The 26,280-nt window shown below is 36.6% G+C and overlaps 1 protein-coding gene across 4 annotated transcripts in view; it reads left to right on the forward strand.

The window, feature by feature from the left end:
• ITCH (itchy E3 ubiquitin protein ligase) overlaps positions 1-26,280 on the forward strand; it is a 96,916-nt gene that overhangs the window by 14,547 nt on the left and 56,089 nt on the right. For 3 of the 4 annotated variants that reach the window (XM_043480447.1, XM_043480448.1, XM_043480446.1), the window contains exons 3-5: positions 15,276-15,366; positions 23,394-23,535; positions 26,133-26,257. In XM_043480447.1, coding sequence (XP_043336382.1) covers positions 15,297-15,366; positions 23,394-23,535; positions 26,133-26,257 — 337 coding nt within the window. In that variant the 5' untranslated portion in view covers positions 15,276-15,296. Of the gene's footprint in view, positions 1-15,275; positions 15,367-23,393; positions 23,536-26,132; positions 26,258-26,280 lie in introns of those variants that run through there. The other variant, XM_043480449.1, reaches the window with a different exon arrangement.

The following is a 26,280-nucleotide window of genomic DNA, read 5'->3' on the forward strand; positions in this document are numbered from 1 at the left end:
CCTATTAAGGTAACTTTCTCCGGTAAATAGGAAAGCAGTTTTTCCCCATTGGAAGTGGATCTGAGTTAGTTTCTCTCCTTTTGTTGAGAAATTAAGTTATGGGAATTAGCATTTACTTTCTACCCCAACCCAAAGAACTCTTAATCCCTCTGTCAGTATCTTTGTCAACCCATACGCCAAAGTTAGCTCCTTTGCTATCATTAGTGGAGAATGAGATCTAAACATTGCTGTTATAGTCTTTGCTGCTGTGACCCCCATGAACAGGAATTAGTTTTCAGCTCAGCTGGGTAATGTGGCTACTGGTTGCATACACCAGAACTACTTCAAACCTCCATGTTTCCGCTTCCAACTGGGTTGAGGCTGGAGTCCATAATGAGGACAGATTTTTAAAAACAGGGCTTTTGATATGTAGCTCTTTCACTTGAGTAGGGGTTTGGGAGCATGGCTGAATGGCCCTATCCATGGGAAACTACTCAGTATTTAGTTACCATGTATGCTTTTGTATTTTAGTAAGGCTGAGAGTTTAGCTTCATTTGGTTTTAGTTCTCTGAATACCACTGTGTATTTTAGCTCTTTGAACTCTGTACTTTCTGCTTCAGCAAGCAGTTTTTCTTCTTACTGGCTTTGTGTGTTTTCTGAAATGTCTTTTTGGTGGCTTCTTTTAAGAAATTACAGGCCTATATAAAATTATCAAGTTTTGTAAGATAAATTAGACATGGCCTATAAAAATAACTGATTATGTTGGATGTGTTATTTCTGAAAAGAAACCCAAGCAAATTTCATAATGCCCTGGTTATTTAATGATTTATTTATAAATAGGATACATATTTTAAAATAAGGCTAGAAATGTAGTTTCTCTGTTTGTTTCTTATGGGATAAGATGTTACTGAAATAATCTTGTGAAATGTGTGTCTTTCCACAATTTTTTCCCCACTTCCTTTCATGAAGATGCTAAGGTTAGTTTTTATTGCTGGCAATGTTTTAGCACCTTCTTTTTACATTAGACATTCAGTCACATTTTTCTAATGTGATAGTAAACATTACTCAAAATAAATGATAAAGTGTTAAGAATTGGCCCTGTTTTAAGTTTCTTTGTACCTGACAAGACTAATAAGTAATGGATTATTTTAATATTGTACTAGATTTTAGATTCAAATTGCTATCTTCATTGACTCAAATCACAGTGGTTTACCAGGTGAAGATACAGGCTCTACAGTGTATTTGATTATGAAAGAGTTTTAAAAAATCATGTGAAAAGTCAGTTTTCCATAGGAAATTCATAGTCATCTATCTCCATTTCTGTGAATTTTAAAGCTGTAAATGGAGGCAAAGTTGAAATTGGCTTTAGAAATAATCTTTGGAGGAGGTGAAAGAAGAATAGATTGTAAAACGAAAGAGACATTAAAACAGATAGATTAATCTAACAATGAGATACAGAGGTAGAAGAGAGATCCTAGAAAGGGAGAATGAGTCCTGGAGAGATCTCCCCAAGATACATAAATCTAATGTCAGGGTTTTGTTGTTGTAGAAACTAGATTAAGAGCATTTTTTGGTCTCCCAGACCCATTCCTTAGGAAGCACTCATTTTTCTGTCCCAATGGTTTTGCCTTTTCCAGAATGTCACATAAATAGAAATCATAGGCTATGTTAGTTTCTTAGGATTGCTGTAATAAATTGCCACAAACTGGGCAGTTTTAAAACAGCACAGCTTCATTTTTTCCCCTTGTTCTAGGTGTCTAAAAGGCAAAATAAGGTATAACTAAAGTTGGAACTTCTCAGGAATAATCAGCTCTATGCCTCTGATTCCTGGCATTCCTTGTCTTGTGTATATCTCTCTCCAATTTGTGTCTTCATCTTTAGCTTGATCCATTATAACTTTATCTTGATTATATTTGTGAAGATCCTTTAAGACCAAGTAAAGTCAAATTCTGGTTTCCACATGGACATAAATTTGAGGGGAGACACTGTTCAACTCAGTGGTAGCCTTTAAAATTTTTAATTAATGTTTTAAGTGTTTAAAAAATTTATCATACAGTGATTGGCTTTTTTTTGGGTGTTCAGTTCGGTCGCCCAGTCGTGTCCGACTCTTTGCGACTCCATGGACTGCAGCATGCCAGGCCTCCCTGTCTGTCACCAACTCCCGGAGTTTACTCAAAATCATGTCCATTGAGTCGGTGATGCCATCCAACCATCTCATCCTCTGTTGTCCCCTTCTGCTCCCGCCTTCAGTCTTTCCCAGCATCAGGGTCTTTTCCAGTGAGTCAGTTCTTCGCATCAGCTGGCCAAAAGTATTGAAGTTTCAGCTTCAACATCAGTCCTTCCAGTGAATATTTTTGGGTGTACAGTTGTATGAATTTTAACACATTTATTGATTCTTGTAACTAATACCACAATCAGGATACAGAACAATTTCATCACACCAAAAACCTCCCTTGTGCTGTATTTTTTAGTCAAACACCCTCAGTTCTTAACCTCTGGCAGCCACAAATTTGTTCTCCATTTCTGTGTTTTGTCTTTTTGGAGACTGTCACATAAATAGAATAGTACATATTAAACTTCTTGAGAAGGGATTTCACTCAGTATGATGCCTTTGAGATTCCTCTGAGTTGTTGTATTTTTAAAAAATTATTTACTTTTGGCTGTGCTCGTATTTGTTGCTGGAATAGGCGTTCTCTAGTTGTGGTAAATGGAGCTACTCTTCATTGTGTGTGAGCTTCTCATTGTGGTGGCTTCTCTTGTTGGGGAGCACAGGCTCTAGGTGTGCAGGCTTCAGTAGTTGCAGCATGCGGGCTCAGCATTTGAAGCTATCAGAATTAGTTGCTCTGAAACATGTGGAATCTTCCCGTACCAGGAATTGAGCCCATGTTGCCTGCTTGGCAGGTGGACTCTCATTCACTGTGCCCCTAGGGAAATCCTGTTGCATTTTGTTAAAAAAAATTGATCGCTGAGTGGTATTCCTGTGTAAATGTACTACAGTTTATTGATTTACCTGTGGAAGGAGATTGGCTTCCCTGGTGGTTCAGGGGTAAAGCATCTGCCTACAATGCAGGAGATGTGGATTCAATCCCTGGGTCCGGAAGATCCCTTGGAGCAGGATATGGTAACCCACTACAGTGTTCTTGCTAGGAATATTCAATGGACAGAGGAGCCTGGGAGGCTACGGTCCATGGGGTCATAAAGTCAGACACTGCTGAAGTGACTGAGCACGCATGCACATGGAGGGAGAGCACTTCGTTTCACATATTTTGCAACTGTGAATAGAGCTGCTATAAACACTTGTACAGATTTTATATGGACATGACTTAGTGACTAAACAACAGCAGCACTTTATAGGTATTATCTCAGTCTTTAAACCAAAACTACAATTAAGTTATTCCTGTTTTATGGATGAAGAAAGTAATTCAGTAATTTGCTTAAGTTTACACAGTAAACAGTGCATGTGGATGTGTAGAGATGTGGATCTAGATTTATTTGACTCCAAAGCCTGCACACTTAATTACCATGTTATAGTATCTTTTGGAATGCATGCTATAGAGTAGACTAGAAGAATTGTTTCTGCTTTCGAGTTTAAAGAAGGCTACCAGATGAGATGCTTGAGCAGAATATTGAAGGTTAAGAGAAGACCAGATGACCAGAAATTTAGGGAGATAGTGGGGTGAAGTTTTAACGGAACAGGATAAAATTAAACAGATGGCATTTTGGAGAATGATGAATAATTTTGTGTGATTGGAGCCTAGGATATGTATGGGAGAATGGCATGTGAAGTAAGATAATAGGCAAAGCAGGTTCATGGCAGATCATCAGAGGTGTGTAGAAAGTTCACCTTAGAAATCCTTTGATAACACTACATGGACAGGTTGGGGTAAGACAAGGAGAAATACTGAAATGAGTATGATAGTACAGGAAGAGCCAAATGAAGGGAATAGTAATGGGCATAATGAAGAAGATGTAAAGTAAAGTTTAATTAGAAGATATCCCACCCATGTCCAACTGTTTTATTCTAATGTCTTAAGAATTTTTTTGCCTCTTCCATACTTCCCAGTTTTATGCCATGAGTGTGATGTATGTAGGATGTTACATGTTTTTCACTTTAATGCTCGAGACCATGTGTTAGCAAACTATGACCCGTGGGAGGAATCTGGCCCTCTGCTTTTTTTTTTTTTTTTTTCATAAATAAAGTTTTATTGGGATAGCCCCATTCATTTTATGTATTCTCTGTCACACTGTCACAGTACAATGGCAGTTGAGCAATTGTTACAGAGATCATATGGCCCCCAAGTCTAAAATGTTTACTTTCTGGCCCTTTACAGAAAACCTTTGAAGAGCAGCAGATTGAAAGCTTTCTTCCATCTAATAACTAAAATGCATGTGATAGTGCTTACTTAATATTATATATTGTTCTTTGTTAACTAGGTGACTGACCACATAGTCATTCACAATCTACCCATAGTGTATTTGGAAATTTTTTTGAACCTGGGCCGTGGTTTCCTCTTGTTTAATAATTTTTAAGTTATTTTATTTTTCTGAACACAAGATCAGATCATGTTCAAATAAAGGTAGTTTTACTTCTTTCTCTGCAGTCCATATGCCTTTTGTTTGATTTTCTTGCCAAGTTACACTGGCTAGAACCTTTGAATAAAAATGTTGAGGGGTGGCATTCTTTTCTTGTTCTTGATTTTAGGGGGAGAGCATTCAATCTTTTACCATTAAGTAGAGTGTAAGCAGAGACATTACTTTGCCAACAAAGGTCTGTCTAGTCAAAGCTATGGTTTTTCCAGTAGTCATGTATGGATGTGAGAGTTGGACCATAAAGAAAGCTGAGCACTGAAGAATTGATGCTTTTGAACTGTGGTGTTGGAGACGACTCTTGAGAGTCCCTTGGACTGCAAGGAGATCCAACCAGTCCATCTTAAAGGAAATCAGTCCTGAATATCCATTGGAAGGACTGATGCTGAAGCTGGAACTCCAGTACTTTGGCCACCTGATGCAAAGAACTGACTCATTGGAAAAGACCCTGATGCTGGGAAGGATTGAAGGCGGGAGGAGATAGGGGACAACAGAGGATGAGGTGGTTGGATGGCATCACTGACTCAATGGACATGAGTATGAGTAAGCTCCGGGAGATGGTGATGGACAGGGAGGCCTGCTGTGCTGCAATCCATGGGGTTGCAAAGAGTTGGACATGACTGAGCAACTGAACGGAATTGAAGCTATAGTTTTCTTTGTTTTGTTTTGTTTATTAGATGCCCCTTTTCAGGTCGCGGAAATTCTCTTTTATTTCTGGTTTCTTGAGTGTTTTTACCATGAAAGGGTGAATTGTGTCAAATGCCTTTTCTGCGTTGAGATGATGTTGTTTTTGTGCTCTGTTCTAATATGTGTATGTAATATGTATTACATTGATTGATTTCTGGTTATTTATCCAAGCTTGTACTTTTGGTATAAATTCCACTTGGTCATGGAATATTACTTAATTCAATTTGCTTGTATTTTGTTGATTATTTTTGCCTCTATTCAATATAAGAGATTCACCAACTGTGTACAAGGGATCCAGATTCTCCACATCCTTGCAAACACTTTTAATCTCTCTTTTTTTGGTTATTATTGGCTGCACCATGCAGCATGTGGGATCTTAGTTCCCCAACCAGGGATTGAACCTGTGCCCTCTGCATTGGAAGCATGGACCACCAGGGAATCTCCTGTTTGGAACTGTTATAGAGTGGTTTTTTGGTTGGTTGTTTGTTCTTTTAATAAAATGATGTCATCTGGGGACAGATAATTTTCCTTCTTTCTTTCCAATTTTTTCTTTTTTTTTTTTTAATGCCTTAATTGCTTTGGCTAGGACTTCTAGTACTGTGTTGACTAGAAATGGTGAGAGTGGGCATCCTGTCTTGTCCTAGTATTAGAAGAAAAGATTTCAGATTTTCAGTGTTGAGTGTGATGTTAGCTGTTGGCCTTTTCATATGTAAAACATAGTTTATTTTGTTGAGGTAATTTCCTTCTGTTCCTAATCTGACAGCTTTTTTATGAAACAGTATTGAATTTTGTCAAATGCTCTTCTACATTAGTTGTGGTGTTCATGTGGTTTTTATCCTTTATAGTAATGTGGTGTAATACATTGATTTTCTATATTTTTTAAAAAATATTTTAATTTTATTGGAGTATAGATGATTTACAGTGTTGTTAGTTTCAGGTATATGGCAAATGATTCAGTTACATATATTTTCATTCTTTTTTAGATTCTTATCTCATATGGATTATCACAGAATATTGAGTAGAGTTTCCTGTGCTATAGAGTAGGTCCTTGTTGGTCACACTGATTTATTTATTTTTGTATGTTGACCCCATTTTGCGTCCCAGGGATTAATCAATCCTATTTGGTCATGATGTATTAATCTTTTTAATGTGCTGTTGAATTCAGTTTGCTGGTATGAAAATGAAACATTTTGAATGTTATAATGTGTTGGCTCTGGAAATAACCAGATTCTTCTCCCATTTCATGGTTTCTTGTTGCTGCCTGCTGTGATTGTCATTTGATTGTTTCAGACTAATTTTGTATAGTCCTGTTTTCTTTGTCTTATATGGTCTCTGAAGTCTGTTCTGTTAGATTAGTAGTTTGACAGACAACCTTCTCACTGATAGATTGATATAAAATAGGTTTATAATGTTTAAGATTCAAGCGTACAAAATATTTTGACTTCTGTATACACTGCAACATGCTAACTACCAAGAGTTTAGTTTCCATTCATCACCATGCACTTGACTTCCTTTATGCATTTTGCCCTTCCTGCACTTAATTTCTGCTAACCACTATTCTGTTCTGTGTGTTTATTTTTGTTTGGTTTGTCTACTCACCCTCCCACCCCCTACACACATATGAAAGAAATCATACAGTATTTGCCTTTTTCTGTCTTACTTCACTAGCATAATACCCTTCAGGTCTATCCATGTGGTTGCAAATGGCAAAATTTCCGCTTTTTTTTTTTTAAATTTCCTCTCTTTAAAAAAAAAAAAAATTGTTTTTAAGCTGAGTAGTATTCCCTTGTTTTAAATATATACTACGTCTTTTTTTGGAGAAGGAAATGGCAGCTGGAGAAGGAAATGGCAGCCCACTCCACTATTCTTGCCTGGAAAATCCCATGGACCGCGGAGCCTGGTAGGCTATAGTCCATGGGGTCACAAAGAGTTGGACATGACTGAGCGACTTCACTTTCTTTTTTCTTTTCAGGTATTGATACCTATAAACTTGTCTGCTTTTAAGATTCTCTTTTGAACTAGTTGCACCATCTATTTGTTCCCTCATTAATTAAAAATAAAAGTCATCCTTTATCACTAAAAAAAAATAAATAAATAAATATATACTACATCTTTTTTATCCAGTCATTCACAGATGGCAACTTAGGTTGTTTACATATCTTGACTCTTGTATGTAATGCTGGATTGAACATCGATCTGCATATATCTTTTCAAAATAGATGTTTTTGAATTTTTTGGATAAATACCTAGAAGTGGAATAGCTGGATCATATTCTTAATTTTTGAGAACTCTCCATACTGTTTTCAATAGTGGCTACAGTAATTTGCACTCCCACAAACTGTGCAAGGATTCCCTTTTCTCAACATCCTCTCTAACACTTGTTATTTCTTGCCTTTTTGATAATACTTACTCTAATGGCGTGAGGTGGTATCTCATTTGTGGTTTTGATTTGCATTTCCCTAATAATTAGTGTTGTTGACAGCTAAGATTTTATGATTTCAGGTATTACATTCAAGTCCTTAATCCATTTTGAGTTGACTTTGTGTATGGTGTAAGCTGGTGGTCTAGTTTCATTCTTTTGCATGACCAGTTTTTCCAACATCATTTATTGAAGAGACTATTCTCCATTGTATGTTCTTTTCTCTTGTGTTGTGTATTAATTGTCCGTATATGTGTGTGTTTATTTCTGAACTCTCAATTCTGTTCCATTGATTTGTGTGTCACTTTGATGATACCATGCTTTTTTGATTACTGTGACTTTGTAATATAATTTGAAATCAGAGTGAATGATACTTCAGCTTTGTTTCCCTCTATTCCCCTCAGGATTGCTTTGGCTATTTGGGACCTTTTGTCGTTCGATAAAAATTTTAGTATGTTTTTGTTCTTCTGTTTCTGTGAAAAATGTCATTGGGATTTTGATAGGGATTGCATTGACTCTGTAGATTGGTTTAGGTGCTTTAGGTGATATGGACATTTAAAAATGTTAAATTCTTCTAATCCATGAGCCCAAATACCTTTACATTTCTTTGTATTGTGTTCAGTTTCTTTCAACAATATCTTTAGTTTTCAGTGAAAGATGATCTTTCACCTACCTGGTTAAATTTATTCCTAGATATTCTTTTTGTTGCAGTGGGATCCCATGTACATGGGATTGTTTTTCTTAATTGCTTTCTGATGATTTTTTGTTGGTGTATAGAATAGACTTTTATATATTGATTTTTTTTTTTTTGTACCCTGCAACTTTAGTGTATTTTATTTCTAATAGATTTTTTGGTGAAAAAATTTTTTAATATATAAAACTGTCATATTTATTTCCTGTCTGATTTTTAGTAAACTGTAGGACACCCAGTTGGCATTGGAGAATTGCTTGTTGGTGTGGGGAACCCACCCACTGCACTCAACTTAAGACATGTGGGTATTAGCGACCAGCACCTTTACACTGTTAAGAAAATGGAAAGAGAAGCCATGCTGCTGCTACTGCTAAATCACTTCAGTCGTGTCCGACTCTGTGTGACCCCATGGACTGCAGCCTACCAGGCTCCTCCGTCCATGAGATTTTCCAGGCAAGAATACTGGAGCGGGGTGCCATTGCCTTCTCCGAGAGAAGCCATAGGCTGTGAGAAAATGTTTGCAAAACATGTAAAGGACTTATATTTAAAATACACAAATAACTCTTAAAATACAACAGTAAGAAAACAAATAATGAGTAAAATATCTGAACAGATACCTCATGAAACAGTGTACATAGATGGTAAATAGTCAAACATATGAAAAGATGCTCAACATCATGTCACATGGGAATTAAAAACTAAGCCACTAGTGAAACATCATTGTACACCTATTAGATTGGCTAAATTCCAGAAATACTAAATTCTGACAGTATCAAATGCTTGTGAGGATATGGAGCAGTAGAAATTTTCCTTCAGTTCTAATAGGAATGCAAAATGGTGCAGCCACTTTGGAAGATGATTTAGGCAGTTGCTTACAGAGCTAAAACATAGGTTTACCCTTATCATCCTGTAATTGTAGTCCTCTTTACCCAGTTGAGTAGAAGACTTACATCCACAAAGAACCTGCATGATAGTCTTTATAATTGCCAGAAGCTGGAAGCATCTAACATCCTTCAACAGGTGCATGGATACACAGTGGAATAAACACATGTGAAATGTTTATTCAGCAAATTTTAAAAAACTGTCAAGCTCTGAAAAGATACGGAGGAAACTTTAATCGTAGTACCAAGAAGCCAGGCTGAGGCTCTTAAATTGTGTGAGTCCACTATCTAACATTCTGGGAGAAGCAAAACTGTAGAGACAGTAAGAAGATAAGAGGTTGCCAGAGGTTCTTATTGAGGGAAGAAGAATAAATAGGGGAAGCACAGGATTTTTAGAGTTGTAAGATGATTCTCTGTGATATTATAGTAGTGAATACATGGCAGTTATGCATTTGTCAACATCCTTAGGACCGTATAAGGTTCATAAAGAGTGACCCTTAATATAAATTGTGGACATTAGTTGATTAAAACTGTAGAGTATTTCAGGTACTGATTAGCAAAGCAGACAAGGTTGCCTACCTTTGTAGAAATTAATAAAATTAAAAAGTCAGAAAAATTTCAGTGATGTGGTAGAAAGTAATAATATGGCTACATTATACTGGTTAGTCAGGGAAGACCTGAGTATAACTTGAGGGCTGAATGCAAGATGTTAGCTATTCAGAGATAAGTGGGAAAAACATTCTTAGCAGAGGGAACAGCTAGTGTAAGCCTGTAAGTCCAGAATGACTTTAGTGTGTTTGAGAAATAGAATCCAGATTTACAGTGGCTAAGGAGGAGAATGTTATGAGGAGAACTCAAGAAAGTAGGTCATGTACAGAATGAAGTGGAGTTTCTTTAAGCCAGAGTGAGGAATTTGGATTCTATTTTAGGTGAGATAGGCAATTATTGGGTATTTAAGCAGACTAGAGCAAGATCTAATTCTGATATTTAAAAGAGTACCCTAACTTTGATGGGAAATGGCTGAGAGGGAGAAGGAGCAAATGCAGAGGCAGGGAGCCTTATTTAGTCACTTGTAACAGTTTGTTGACAGGGAAGGGCTGGGTGTGGCTTGGGCTAATGTAGGTAAAAGAAAAGTAAGCATGTATTTTAGGGTATATCAGTTCAGTCGTGTCTGACTCTGCGACCCCATGAATCGCAGTATGCCAGGCCTCCCTGTCCATCACCAACTCCCGGAGTCTACCCAAACCCCTGTCCATCGAGTCAGTGATGCCATCCAGCCATCTCATCCTCTGTCGTCCCCTTCTTCTCCTGCCCCCAATCCTTCCCAGCATTAGAGTCTTTTCCAATGAGTCAGTTCTTTGCATCAGGTGGCCAAAGTATCGTCAGCTTCAACATCAGTCCTTCCAATGAACACCCAGGACTGATCTCCTTTATGATGGATTGGATCTCCTTGCAGTCCAAGGGACTCTCAAGTCTTCTCCAACACTACAGTTCAAAAGCATCAATTCTTCGGCACTCAGCTTTCTTCACCATCCAACTCTCACATCCATACATGACTACTGGAAAAACCATAGCCTTGACTAGACGGATCTTTGTTGGCAAAGTAGTGTCTCTGCTTTTATTTATTTATTTTTATTTATTTTTTGTGTGTGTGTCTCTGCTTTTAAATATGCTATCTAGGTTGGCCATAACTTTCCAAGGAGTAAGTGTCTTTTAATTTCATGGCTGCAGTCACCATCTGCAGTGATTTTGGAGCCCCCCAAAATAAAACCTGACACTGTTTCCACTGTTTCCCCATCTATTTCCGAGGAAGTGATGGGACCAGATGCCATGATCTTAGTTTTCTGAATGTTGAGCTTTAAGCCAACACTTTCACTCTCCTCTTTCACTTTCATCAAGAGGCTTTTTAGTTCCTTCTCACTTTCTGCCATAAGGGTGGTATCGTCTGTGTATCTGAGGTTATTGATGTTTCTCCTGGCAATCTTGATTGCAGCTTGTGCTTCTTCCAGCCCAGCATTTCTCATGATGTACTCTGCATATAAGTTAAGTAAGCAGGATGACAATATACAGCCTTGACGTGCTCCTTCCCTTATTTGGAACCAGTCTGTTGTTCCATGTCCAGTTCTAACTGTTGCTTCCTGACCTGCATACAGGTTTCTCAAGAGACAGATCAGATGGTCTGGTATTCCCATCTCTTTAAGGATTATAGTACGGTATATTTTGCAGATAAAATCTTTACAACTAGAGGGAAAGATTTAATGCTCATGGCTTTGGCTTGAGCAACTGGGTGAATGGTACTGCTATTGAGCCAGGCAGAGTTTCACCTTAGTCATTTTAATAATGCAGACAGTTGTAAAGGTTAGATCTAGGAGTCTGGAGCTCAGGGGAGAAGATGGTTTTTGAAGTGTAGATTCTCTGTCTACTTAGTCTTGAGGTATCTTTCAAATTGTACAAGTATGGTATATATTTTCTTTTTAAACTCAAATTATACATATAAAACCACAAGTTCCCCATGACTTCCTTCTTTAGTACACAGGAGGGTAGCCACTATTACCAGTTTGGGATGGATACTTTTTCTGCCTTTATTTATATTTACCTATAGGGAGGATAGGCTTCCCTGGTTGCTCAGAGGTTAACGCGTCTGCCTGCAATGCAGGAGACTGGGGTTCGATCCCTGAGTTGGGAAGATCCCCTGGAGAAGGAAATGGCAACCCACTCCAGTATTCTTGCCTGGAGAATCCCATGGAGGGAGGATTCTGGTAGGCTACAGTCCATGGGGTCACAAAGAGTTGGACACGACTGAGCGACTTCAGTTTCCTTTCACTTTCATAGGGATATGCATTTTGTTTTTATTTGCAAAAATATTACATTATATGTATTCTGTAACTTAAATGTCCTTGAAATCTTTCCATTTCAGTTACTAGTAAGTTGTTCTAATTGTTGGATAGTTTTCTGTGGTATGAATTTGTGATTATTTAACTGGTTGCCAGTTAATACTAAGGTGTCTATAATTTTTCTTTACTATTATACAAGTGGTGTGTTTTTTTTATTCTTAGAGATTTGAAATAAATAATTTTGATTATATGGAACTAACGTGAACTAGAACAACATACATTATAAAATTATCAGCATGTTTTTGCAAAGCATCTCACAGTTTTATCACAATGATTCTCTGTAATTATCTGGAGAGAATCACTGTTTCTAAAAATATTTGTAGTCTGTACTTTCATTAGTCTTCCTTACATGAAATTGTGTTTTTAAAATACATTTTATTATAATTTTGAATTTATTTTCTTTGCAACTTTATAATGTTAATTTAGAATAATCTATACTATTTAAGAGGGTATTTTTCCAGCAATAAACTGTTGCTATAGATCAGCAACTAGAATAATACTTTATCATGCATAAAATAAATCAGCATCCAGATGTTGAACTTTTCTCACTGCCTCTTAATTTCCTTATCTTGATGTCATAATTCTGTGACAGACAGTCTTTTTGGTATTGAGGAGATGGTAATAACTATACATAATGTGGTAATGATGTCTTTGAGGACTCTTTCTGTAACAAGCAGTTTGAATCAGAAGAATATCCTGTGCAATGCTCTGTTGACTTTTATGGTACACCTCAGTGCCTTTATATTCTGGGTGACTACTAATGGCTTTATTTATGATGTATGCCTTCTGTATTTAAAATAAAATGGCCCTTTTAGTAAGTTGTATAAAACATCCGAAATGGTGCAATTTAAGTAGACATAGAAAGTGAAGGAAAAAAATAAACAGACCAAGCCAAGGGAATGAGCTAGTCATTTGAGTTAAGGCTGCCAGAATTTTAGCCTCGAACATATTCTTTTTCCTTCCTCCCTATATCTGTCTGTCCATCCCTCCCTGTCTCCTCAGCATGTGGGATTCTGTTCCCTGACTAGGGATCAAACTCTTGCCCCCTACATTGCAATTGGTCCTAACCCCTGGACCATCAGGGAATGGAAGCTTAATTTTGTATGAATACTGTAGACATGTTTACAGTTTCAGGTTGCTTTGTTTGCCTTATTGTATTTATGTATTTCTTACATAGGACCTGGCAGATAGCGAGTACTTAAGTAAATTTTACTTTAATCTTTGACCCACTCAAAATATTCCTGATATTTTATCAAGTCCCCAAAAGCCTAAGAACACTTTATTTTAAAAACACATGTAGTTAAATTCTAACAGTATGAATAATAAACATTCATAGCATTTTCCCCCCACATACATAATCATTCAGTCTTTCAACAACCTTGTGAGGTAGAGATGGTGTTATCCCCATATCTCTGACAGGAAACTGAGACCTAGAGAGGTTACATAACTCAAATAGTATCATACACTAAGTGTTGTAGCCAGGAATCAAGCCCAAGTGTCCTGATTTTGTTATAAAATCTCTGTTACAGAGATCATGTCCTTACCACATGAGGATTAACTCTTCTGAGACTATGGACTGTTAGGGCTGTTCATTTTAGTATAATTCAGGAGCCACCACATGAGGATTAACTCTTCTGAGACTATGGACTGTTAGGGCTGTTCATTTTAGTATAATTCAGGAGCCATCTTTGTTCATTTCACAGATCAGATGTTTAAGTGTTTGCAATGTGTCAGGCACTGTTTTGAGATTCTGGGTTTTATCAGTGAACCAAAAAAATGATTCCTGCTCACATGGAGTTTATATTCTAGCCCAGAGAGTCAAAACCAATAAACATAACCAAGTCAATTACTTAGTATGTCAAAAAATCACATTGTGTGTAGAAGAAAAAAAAAAAAATGATCAGGATAGGTGGAACAGACTGTTAATATTGTAAAGAAAACTAGTAGAACAAAGGTCTTAAGGCAAGAATGTGCTGGCATGTTTGAAAAATAATAGGTAGGTGCCTGAGTAGGGGCAGAAAGTAGAGGGGGAATAAGATCAGGAGGTAGGGAGCAGTGGAAGCATGTGTCATACAGGGTCTTTCACTCTTGAGTAAAATGGGAGGATTCGAAGAACTTTTTAACATCTTAAAATCATCCAGGTTGTGTTAAGAATAGGTACTGAGGCTGGACAAGGATGGAAAAAGGGAGACCTTCTGGGTTTCCCTTGTGACTCCAGCTGGTAAAGAATCTGCCTGCAGTGCGGGAGACCTGGGTTTGATCCCTGGGTTGGGAAGACCATCTGGAGAAGGGAAAGGCTATCCACTCCAGTATTCTGGCCTGGAGAATTCCATGGACTGTACAGTCACTTTAGGTTAATCTAGGAGAGGGTCATAATTTAGGAAGAAGATAGCTGTCAGGTGGCTATGAACAGATTGATGATAGAAGTGGTGAGAAATGGCTGGATTCTAGGTGTGTTTTGCAGATAGAGACATTAGAATTTGTCAGCAGGTGGGAAGGGACATATGAACAAAGGAGTCAAGAATAACTCCATAGTTTTTAGCTTGAGCATCTGAAAGGATGAAATTGCCTTTGACTGAGATAGTTTACAGAGGACATCAGGGGTTCCGTTTTTGATGTGTTAGTTTAAAATGTCTTTTGGATACCCAAATGAAGTTGCTGTTTATAATTCAGGAGTGAAATCCGGGATAGAAATATAAAGTTGGGACTTGTTGGTATATAGATGATATTTAAAGCCATAACACTGGATGATATCCTTGAGGAAATGAATATGAAGATATGAGAGAAGAGGGAACCAATAACTGAGCCCTAGGACATTCCAGTATTAAGAGGGTAGAGAGACCAGAAGGAATCATCAAAGAAGACTGAGAAGGAATAATCAGTAAGGTAGGACATAAACCTCGAGAATGTGTCTTGGGAACTAAAAGAAGAAAGTAAACCATGGAAGAAAGAAATTCAACCATTTCAGATTTTGCTGATAGTTTAGTGCAGCATGGATACTAGAATTTTAGCAGCGTGAAGGCCACTGGTTATTTTGTGGTCTTCAGTGGGACGTGGAAATGGCCTGGTTAGCATTACTTACATATTTTTCAAGTGGGAATTTTTGATGTTTACAGTGTTTCCTTTGCCCTGTTCAGGTTTGCCTTCCTGTTGGTGATATGTCTGACAGTGGATCACAGCTTGGTTCAATGGGTAGTTTGACCATGAAATCACAACTTCAGATTACTGGTAAGTCTTAAAAAGATCTACTGCATTACTTCCCTCATTCTCTTTGCGGCGCCCCCGCCCACCCCAGTATTCTGGCCTGGAGAATTTCCATGGGCTGTATAGTCCATGGGGTCGCAAAGAGTCGGACACGACTGAGCGACTTTCACTTCACTTTCACCATCAATAAAAAAATCTTCTGAGAAGAAAACCTTTAGTGGCTGTTACATATCAGGTGTTGAATTAGTATTTGCTGAATGAATAAATGAACATAATGTTTAGATATGTAAAGATAACATTTTAATTTCAGGTTGTTATTGGGTATGGTATAGGATTTGGGTTTGTTTATTAAACATGCTTGGGCAGTTGCTACTGTTTTTTGTTTTGATTTGGATTTTTTTAGCTTTGTTGAAAGCTAATTCACATACTATTCAGTTTACTCATTTAGAGGTCAGTGATTGTTAATACATTCTCAGAGTTGTGCAACCATCACCAGTCAATTTTAGAACATTTTCACCACTCCGGAAAGAAACCCCTGCCCCAAATTCCCCAGCCACCTTCAGCCCTAGCTTAATTATTTTTCTCTCTATAGCTTTGCCTACATTGGTCTCATACAAATAGAATCATAAAATGTGTGGCCTTTGTCTCTTGACTTGTCTTACTTATATTGTTTTCAGGATTCATCCCTGTTGTAGCATGCATTAGTATTTAATTTCTTTTTATTGCCAAATACTATACCATTTGTGGAAATACTTGATCCATTTATCAATTGATGGGTGTTTGGGTTGGTTCCACTTTTTGGCTATTATGAATAATGCTATGAACATTTGTGTATAACTGTGTGAAGTTGTATGTTTTCAGTTTTCTTGAGTGTGTTCCTGGGAGTAGAGTGACTGGGTCATGTAATATCCACATTTAGCATTGTGAGGAATTCCAAATTAATTTTCAAAGCATCCAGACCAATTTGTATTCCCACCAATCATGTATGAGGGTTACAGTTTTGTAAGCATCCTTGCAATGCTTATGTTTTTGGTTAGAGAATTGTTATGGATGTGACATAATATCTCAAGGGTTTGAGTTCATTTCTCTTGACAGTTAATGATGAGCATTTTTTTCATGTGCTTATTACTAGCCATTTGTATATCTTTTTTTGAGAAATGCCTATTAAAATTTTTTGGTTGCTCTTATTACTTTCCTAATACCTGTTTTTTTCCTCTAACCATACTAACCAAGTGGATCACTTTCAGATTAATGTTTCTTAAAATACCACCTGATTTGTACCTGCTCAAAAACCGTCAGTGCTTCACCTTGGCTATGTTAGTGAATTTCTTTAAAACTGGGCTAAGACCTTTCACAGTCAGATTCCATATGATTTCTTTGTAGCGTCTTTTATAGAAACCATTTGTACTAGCCAAAGTGAGGCACTCGATTTTCTTTAGACAAGCATGTGTCTATCACACAATGGAAACTTAGTCTCTCTCCTTTTAATTTAATGGTATTTATTGCTTATGTTAGTTTCTGTTAACACTGTACCTGGCTTACTTCCACCTCTAGATTATGAATATAAAGTTATAAACTGTATTTTTCTTATCTTTCTAGAAACCTAAAAGTATTTGAGTTATATAAAAGTAACACCTTCTTAAGTTGAAAGCATGCTAGAATTTATTCTTGGGAATTCTTTCACTGACTCCAGTCTCTTTTCTTAGTGATGTCTGATTTTCAATGAAAGATTCTAATATTTCTTTGCCAAAGCCAGATTCTAGTTGTTTCTCCCTTCCCCACCCCTGATGGTTCAGATGGTAAAGAATCTGCCTGCATTGCAGGGGACCCAGGTTCAATCCCTGGGTCAGGAAAATCTTTTGGAGAAGGGAATGGCTACCCACTCTAGTATTTTTGCCTGGAGAATTTCATGGACAGAAGAGTCTGGAGGGCTGCAGTCCATGGGATCGCAAAGAATCAGACATGACTGAGCAACTAACACTTTCACTTTCTCTCCATCTTTCAGTCTAGTCTGAGTAGCTGTTTTACATTGGGCCAGGCTTCTTTTTTTTTTTTTTTTTTTTCTAATTTTTTTTTTTTTTTTTTTTGCACTCTAATTTTTTTTTTTTTTTCCAGGCTTCTTAAGACTTTCTTTACTGGACAGCTTAAGTTAAAATTTTTGATTTAGAGAATTTAATAGTGTCAGCTTTTCAAGTTATGTAAGCAATATACAGGCTTTTTATTTTTAAAAAGTCAGCAATTTAAAATAGTAACGTGAGGAAAGAAAAAATGAAAGTGTTAGTCACTCAGTTGTGTCCGACTCTTTGTGATCCCATGGACTGTAGCCCACCAGGCTCCTTTATTTATGGAATTCTCCAGGCAAGAATACTGGAGTGGGTAGTCATTCTCTTCTCCAGGGGATCTTCCTGACCCCAGGGATTGAACCTGGCTGGGTCTCCTGCATTGCGGGCAGGCTCTTTACCATCGGAGCAACCAGATTTAAGTTATATTCCTTTCGACTTTTCTTTGCATAAGCTAGCTATCTTATTTGCTATTGTGACTGTCACGGGAAGAAAAACACTTAATGCCTAAATGCACCTCAAGAAGACATAATTTTAGCCATTTATAAGCTTTTAATGTTGAGTCTAAAAATTCTGAGAATGTACAAGTATAGGGCAAAAGCATTTTTAACAAAAACAGGCACCTTGAATTATGGATAAAAGTTATATATTTAGCAAAGACATCATTAGATATGGCAGATACGGAGAATGTCAGATAATAAACAGTAGAGTGCCAAGTTGACTAGAATCAAGTGTCCTTTGTAATTCGCTATTTACTTTGCTTTTTGTGCTAGAAACCTCAGAACAAAGTTCTTTCCCACAAGTCACTTTAATTGACATTGTATTTTTTATTCTGTGTTAATGGATTAGCTACAGTATTTGAATTTTTTGTTTTTTATTTTATTTTGGTAAGCTGCCTCAACACTTCTAAAATTCAAGAAAGGCTTAAATATGCAAGTGTAAAATATATTTCATGGTATATGGTAGTGGCAAGAGATAATGACTTTGGTCAGGAAAAAGGGGTAGTGTTTGACTAGAGTTGCTTCTATGTGCAGTACTCTTGCCTGGAAAATCCCATGGACGGAGGAGCCTGATAGGCTGCAGTCCATGGGGTCGCTAAGTCGGACACGACTGAGCGACTTCACTTTCATTTTTCACTTTCATGCATTGGAGGAGGAAATGGCAACCCACTCCAGTATTCTTGCCTGGAGAATCCCAGGGATGGGAGAGCCTGGTGGGCTGCCGTTTATGGGGTCGCACAGAGTCGGACACGACTGAAGTGACTTAGCAGTAGCAGCAGCTGTGAAAGAAAGTGGTGCTTGCAGCTGTGAAAGAAAGTGGTGCTTGAAACATTGCTACTATTTAAAAAATAGAAAGGTATAAAAGGATCTTTCAGGAATGAACATGACAGAGCAAATGGCGTGAAGGAGGGAAATGCCAAGGCTTCCCTCATCCGTAAAAGCCACTGCTGCAGAGCAGGGACCTGTGAGAATTCATGGAAATGGGTCATCTCCTTCGCTTGAGTCAAGGCTGCCAAAAAAAAAAAAAGATCATTGCCAAGGGAGATGGGAAGTAACCAGAGTTTTTAACAAAGAGCAGTAAACTGGATTGGTGTTTTAGAAAGTTGCTGTGAAAGACTGATGGGGAAATTTAGTGTCAAAAGTTAAAATGTTACTCTGTGGTTCTGCTCAAATTTATGTCTTTAACTCTTTCTGTCATGCATGCATTACATGCGTACATACATAATTTGTTTACAGTATATACATTTGCTAATTGCTTTTCCTTACCAGATGAGGGCAAGTAGAAAATTTATTTCAGAGAAATGACACCTTATAAGTTTTAATAAAAACTTGTATAAGTTGTAGCAAGAGTTTTAAAAAATTAATTCATAAATTGATACTATGTTGATAAATAGATTGTTTAGAGAACTTGATGTGTTTGAATTTCACATAATTCTTTATAGGAACATTAAGGGAAAGGCAGCCTTGCTTTTCTTTTTCAGAATTTACATAAAGTATACCTCATCACAAGTGATTGAGTTCTCACAAGGAAAAAAACTCCTTTTCTATTTCTTTAATTTTGTATCTATATGAGATGATGATTGTTCACTAAACTTAATTGTAATTATTTCCTGATGTCTAATCCTTACGCTTTTACACCTTAAACTTTAAAATCATGCCAGTTCGTTAGTCACACTTTCTATGATTTGACTCTTAATTTATAGAAATAACATGAATAGCCATTTTGCTATTCCAATTTGAACTGGAGTAGAAAGGTGGTCTTTTGTGTTACACTTTCATTGATCAAGGTACTATATGAGGCATCCCCTTGGGAACTGCTGTTGGCATTGAAGTGATCTCTTAACACTTTTGTTGGGTATTGAATGTACCTGTATTGATCCTTGTGTTGGGCAGATCCTTTTGTAATTTATCAGATAGTTACAAAAATTATAGCAGGAAATCAGAAATACCTACTTACTCTCAAATGTTTTTGAGAGTTCATCGTATTGCTAATCATAACTTGATCTCAGCACCCTTGTTTTAACCTTGTTCCTTATAGCCTTCCAATTCCCAGAATAAGTTGATTTCCTGATCATTCTTTATTCTTTATCTCTAATTCTGTGGCCTGGTTCCTTTACCTTGGACATAAGTCTGTTTTCTTACATCCTTCCCTATCTTTAGCCATTTCCTGTTTAATTATGTTCTGCACCTAACTTCAGCTATTATACTGAGCTTATCTGTGTTTTGATGCTTGCTGTATGCTAGTATTATACTTACATGGGCAGAATAAGTACTTTGGTATTTCCTAGAAATTTCTTAGTCTTATTCCTTACTCAGAGCTCATCATTTGAGGAAGAGAAACCATCTTATTTCAGTTCTTACAAATTGAAATTAAACATTACTGTATTTTTCCAGATTTACTAGAATACCATATATTTAGCTCCCAATGCTTAGAGACCAGAAGGGTCCTTCATACTTTAAATTTAAAGTCAAGAGTTTATATCCAGTTCTGCCCAGACAAGCCATAGTTCTGCTAAAGAGGCCTCTTGTGGCCTCTCATGACTTCTGACCACAGAGGGTAATCCTTGCATAACTGGTTTTATCTCTTATCAGTTCATCATATTGCTAATCATAACTTGATCTCAGTACCCTTATTTGTTTTACCTTGTTCCTTACAGCCTTCTGATTCCCAAAATAAGTTGAGTAAGCCAAGGATTCACTTTTACTTTCTTTACATTTACTTACTTATTTTTACTTTTACATTTAAATTGTCAAAACTTTTATTTCATATTGGAGAGGAAGTTACTAAATATACACACTTGCTATAACCTTGCCATGAAGGGGATTGCATAAATAAGTAAAAACTAATAAACCTACTAAGAACTAAGACTGAATGAAAAGCAATAGGAGCCGTATATAAATAAGAAAATGCTGTGCAAGCATAGAAGAATTCTGACTTGTTAGATTTAAAGAACCCTTCAAAGAGAAGGGATTAAAGACACCTCAGGAAGTAGAATTGTGTTGGATGAAAAGGAAAAAGGATCATTATGAGTGGAGGGGAGTAGCACATATGAGCCGTCAAAGTCCTTGTGAGGGACAGCAAACAGGTAAGAGTGGTTAGAACACCAGGGGCCTGTGTGGGATTTTGTACAGGAAAGGAGCTATAAAAGTTCATTGTAAGCAATGTTAAATGCCCCAGAAGAATTTAAACTTCATTTTTCAGGCGTTAGAGAATCATTGAAAAGTATTGACATGGTCACATCTGTTCTAGGAACAATTCTAGTAGCCATGAGGAATTGGACTGGAGAAGTGAAAGTAAAAATAGTTGTTAGAGGCCTTTAGGTGTAGCCCAGGTGACAGTTGATACTGACATTTTTCTGATTCATTTTCTTCTAGTTTATAATTCATAGTCTTTTAATTTACCTTGGGAATTTAAATTTTAGGAAGTAGTACATTGATCTATTTTACAATGTTAGGACTGTAATGGAAGTTTTGTGCAATCTAAACTTTGAGATTTGAACACTTAACATAATTCTCCTGTCCAAGCTTTGCTGTGACCATTGGATAACCATTGGATAAAACTTTTAAATTCTGTTGATCTTGTTCTTTTTTTGTGTGTAAAAATTAAGATAGTACCTGTCTTGCAGAATAGTCGTGAGAGTCAAAATGATAGTATTTAGGTGCCAGACACAGTAAAACACTAACAGTTGGTGTTCGTTTCCCTTACTCTTTTTATTTTCCCATTTAAAGTTTCCTAAAATGGCTCTAGTGGGGTTGAGTGGGATTACGTGGTAAACAGCTTTCAAAAGTTTGAATCCTAAAAAGCCACTCAGGATAGCTGCGTTGCTCTTTGTTCTAGGCTTAGTCAGTTTAAGAGGATCACAAGAGCCCCTGAAACAAAATGAACTTATGCATGATTGAATGGGCCGTTTTACCTTTTCTCAGACCACAAATGTATTAAAAATAGGGATTTTTCTGGGGCAATCCTGTGATTAAATTAGGTTTTGTATTAAGTAGTAGGGCTTTATAGTACATATTAGTCAGAGATAGGTTTGACCCCCATTTGAGCGTTTTCTGTTCTGAAAAAGACATTTTGTTTAATGTTTCCACTTTGATGTCTCACGAGCATCTCAGATTTATACATTCATTATAATACACTTGATTTCCTGCCCATGCCACCCTCCTCAAACTTGTTCTTTCCTAGATCTTTTCCGTCTTATTCAGTGATACCACCTTCTATCCAGTTGCTTATGCCAGGAACACAGGAGATATCCTTGCTGCTTTTCCGTAGCTCACTAATGTGATCTAATCCTATTGATTCTCATTAGAAAATATTTATTCCTCCCCATATCCATGTTCACCACCCTAGTCTAATCTACTGTCTCTTAGATGGCTCTAGCAGCCTCTTAAGCGTAAAAGGACAGAAGTAAAATATTAGATCAAAGTGAAGTCGGGAGGTTCAGGGCCACCACTTAGGACTGTGCCTGCTAGAGTACCCCGATTGTCTATGTGTTGGACTGTATATTGCACTTCTTGGGTAGCTCCTATATAAACTTTCCTAGCAACTCGCAAGGGCCTGTTAGTCTTGATAGGCACTGGCATCTCTGAACTTAGCTGTTAGAGTAGATATCCAGGTAGTAAAATAGTTCCTTGGTTGTGGTCATCCCGTTTATAGGGGATCAGTGAGTTGTCTCCTGTGGGAGCTGTGGGGTGTTCTAAATTCAGATCTACTCTTGGTGCCTTCCTTCCACACAAGGCTGGGACAAGGCTGCTTTATGTTTTATGGCAGTGGTGACTAACTCAGGCTCAGGATGTAAGAAGCTCTTGCTAAGGTAATGAGAGAGATATGAGATGTTAGACATAATCTTAGTTTGTAACTCTGCCTTCAGTGGCTTTCTAGCATGCTTAGAATAAAATCCAAATTCCTCGTCTTAGCTTGCATAGCTAAATGTGATCTCACCTTATTTACCATTTTTCTCTGTTTGCTCTACTTTTCTTAGATCAAAGCTTTTGTACCTCTTTCTTAACGTTGCCTTCTTCCTACCTTTGATCTTGACCTTGTCATTTAGATGGTTGCTTAAAAGTACTGTATCCTTGGAAAACTTCTTTACTACCAAGTCATATTCTGCCACCTTAGGCTGTTTTTCATCACAAGGATTTATCTCTAATTATAAACTGTTCTGTCCAGAGTTTAGAGCAATAGTATCTGATAGATGGTAGGCATTCACATATTTATTTATCAAGTTTGTCAATGTACTTTTTAATTGACCTCAAGATTTCTGGGACTGGTGATACTACTGATGGGAATTTGGGTGGATGGTGTGAGGAAGTCCTATAGTTTTTAATAAGATGATAAGAAATACACAGGTCATAAGTGAATAAAATTTGTGAATATTTTAGAGCAAACTGCTTCTCAAGTAAAAATAATGCTCTGTTTAATCTTTATGAAATTAAATTGATTTGAAGGATGGACTAACATCTCGAATACTGAAATATTTTCTCTTTTATTTAGTCATTTCAGCAAAGCTTAAAGAAAATAAAAAGAATTGGTTTGGGCCAAGTCCTTATGTGGAAGTCACAGTAGATGGACAGTCAAAGAAGACAGAAAAATGCAACAATACGAACAGTCCCAAGTGGAAGCAGCCTCTTACAGTGTAGGTTTGAAAGTATTTTCTGTGGTATATTTTGTTTAATAGGTCAGCAGAAATGAAGCTTTTAGAAAGTTTTTCACTTTTTTTTTGTTCTTCCCCCCCTCTTAATTTTACTCCCCTTGTTCTTTTAGTCTCATTTCTCTTTAATTATTTGTTTTCCCAGTTTCTCCTTTTCATTGCATTCTCATTTAGTTGTTGATGGTATCTCTGCTGCCACTAAATAGCAGCTGAAAGATCCCAGGGTTATGGGCCCAGAAATGTTAGCAGCTCTTTCCTTAATTTAGGTTGGAAATAGAGGGATATCAGGAACTCACTTCATTTTTTCTTATTTAATTTTTATTTTAAATTTTCATTTTAGACAAAATTTAATTTCCTGTTTTTTAAAATTTAAAATTTAAATTTTGTGTTTTTTAAAATTACAGTGTCCACAAAAAACCTACCACTTTTTTTTTCTTTAAAAAAATTATACATTTTGTTCTATCACTCTATTTTTATATTAAACATACATCTTTTTTTTCTGAGTATGTACAGGTCTTAACATCTCTAATATAACTACATAATACTCTTTAATATGGATGGACTGTTATTAATTTTACTAGTTCCCTATTCAGTTGATTTCTCATGTTGTGCTGTTAGTGCAGTATACATTCCTGTGCATATGTCTGTGCATTGGAGTTTTTATCTGTCATTTAAATTCATAGAGGTGGGTATAGCTCAGTTTCAGCACTAATTGACAAAGCCCTAAATGTTGGTAAGAAAAGCATAATTGGTTGAAGGGAATTATAGGTTAATTTTTAAACTTCTTCTCCTAAAATGGAAGAAAATGTATGATTTATCAACAAATAGATTTTAAAATAATACAGTATGTTATATTTTTAAAATAATACAGTATGTTATATATTAAAGCATAGTTCAAAATATAACCAGTTGTTATTTTATCAAATGTAGACAAATTGCTTTCATTCCCTAACATTTGAAATTCTTCATTTTTTTTCTCTTAGAAAAACAAACCTGTGACTAAAAATGTTTTATTTTTAAATGGTGAGATGAGACATCTGAAATGATAAGCTCTTCTCTTCACATGATACATGCCTCTGTGAACAATATTTCTAATAAATGACAAAACAAATTGGATATACCTACATTAATCTTTAACATGGATTTTTGAAGTTCTAGGGCATCTTTGTTGTACTTAATAATGATTTTGAACAAATAAATGGAACTTAAGAATCTTCCAAAGATCATTCTGAGACCTATTTTCAGAAGTATCATTCTGATGTTTCTCATCTGTATTTATTTCAACATTAATGTTTCTTAGACTTCATTTTTAATTAGCGCCCCATTAGATATTTGATCTAGATTAAACTGTGTGAGTAACAAAAGATGACTAACAGAGAAATGTTCTCTTAATATTTAATATATGTTCTCCTGAAAGTAACATCTGAAAGTTTTGAAAGAGAATGAATACATTGTACCAAAAAGGGGCAATGATTAGGTGAAAGTTTCTTTGGTTACAGTATCTGCCACTGGGAATTCCTTGGTGGTCTAGTGGTTAGGACTCTGCACTTCCACTGCAGGGGACACGAGTCCTGTCCCTTGTCAGAAAAGTCTTATAGCCTTGAACCATAGGACTATCATAGGTTATATAGTGTTCTGGTTTTCTAATTGAGATGGTTTTTATACAGTTTATTGCAAACTCAAATTTCTATTCTGTATTGGCATCTAGCAAGGTATGGCCTTATTTGACACTTGTCCTGAACACTTTGCCTCTAGCAGTGTGAAACATGGGGTAATATAATCCTGAAATCCTTAAGTAGCTGACTGAGAACATTCTTAATACAAATTTTAATGACAGATTTTTGTTCAGATTACAGTCCGTCACCAACTGGCTGTGTGATATTCGGCAATTTGCTTATTCTCTCTGAATATCAGCTTCTGTATGTGAAGATGAAAGTGGTATTTTCACCTCAGGGTTACTCTGAAGGTTAAATGAAATAATTCTAAGCTCAACACACTACCTGACATAAAATAAGAATTTAATTTTTTGTACAAATCACTTTTTTGTATTCAGTTCTTTTCAGTCTCTCAGTTGTGTCTGACTCTTTGTGACCCTATGAACTGCAGCACGCCAGGCCTCCCTGTCTATCACCAACTCTCAGAGCTTGCTCAGACTCAAGTCCATTGCATTAGTGATGCCGTCCAACCATCTCATGCTCTGTTGTCCCCTTCTCCTGCCTTCAGTCTTTCCCAGCATCAGGGTCTTTTCTGATGAGTCAGTTCTTCACACCAGGTGGCCAAAGTATTGGAGCTTCAGCTTTTTGTACTACTAAAGTAAAATTATTTTTCAAAAGTTTGTAGCATGATGAACACTTTTGTTGATAATACATACATGTAATCGTCCCTGTATATAGGTCAGCAGTGTGTGAAGATGACCGTGCAAACCTGTAGCATTCAGATATGTTTTTCATAAGATTATAGAATACAGGCAATATTGGTTGTAAACTGTAAGATATGCAGTGAGATTTTAATTGTAATTTATTTAGAATTCCATTGTGATAGTAAAAGAAATACTTTTTCCACCTTTTTTTTTTCACTTGTAGTATTGTCACCCCTGTGAGTAAATTACATTTTCGTGTGTGGAGTCACCAGACACTGAAATCTGATGTTTTGTTGGGAACTGCTGGATTGGATATCTATGAAACATTAAAGTCAAACAATATGAAACGTATGTATGTGAAAATAAGAATA

Source organism: Cervus canadensis, chromosome 10 (assembly GCF_019320065.1).
Source record: "Cervus canadensis isolate Bull #8, Minnesota chromosome 10, ASM1932006v1, whole genome shotgun sequence".
Taxonomy (NCBI): Eukaryota; Metazoa; Chordata; class Mammalia; order Artiodactyla; family Cervidae; genus Cervus; species Cervus canadensis.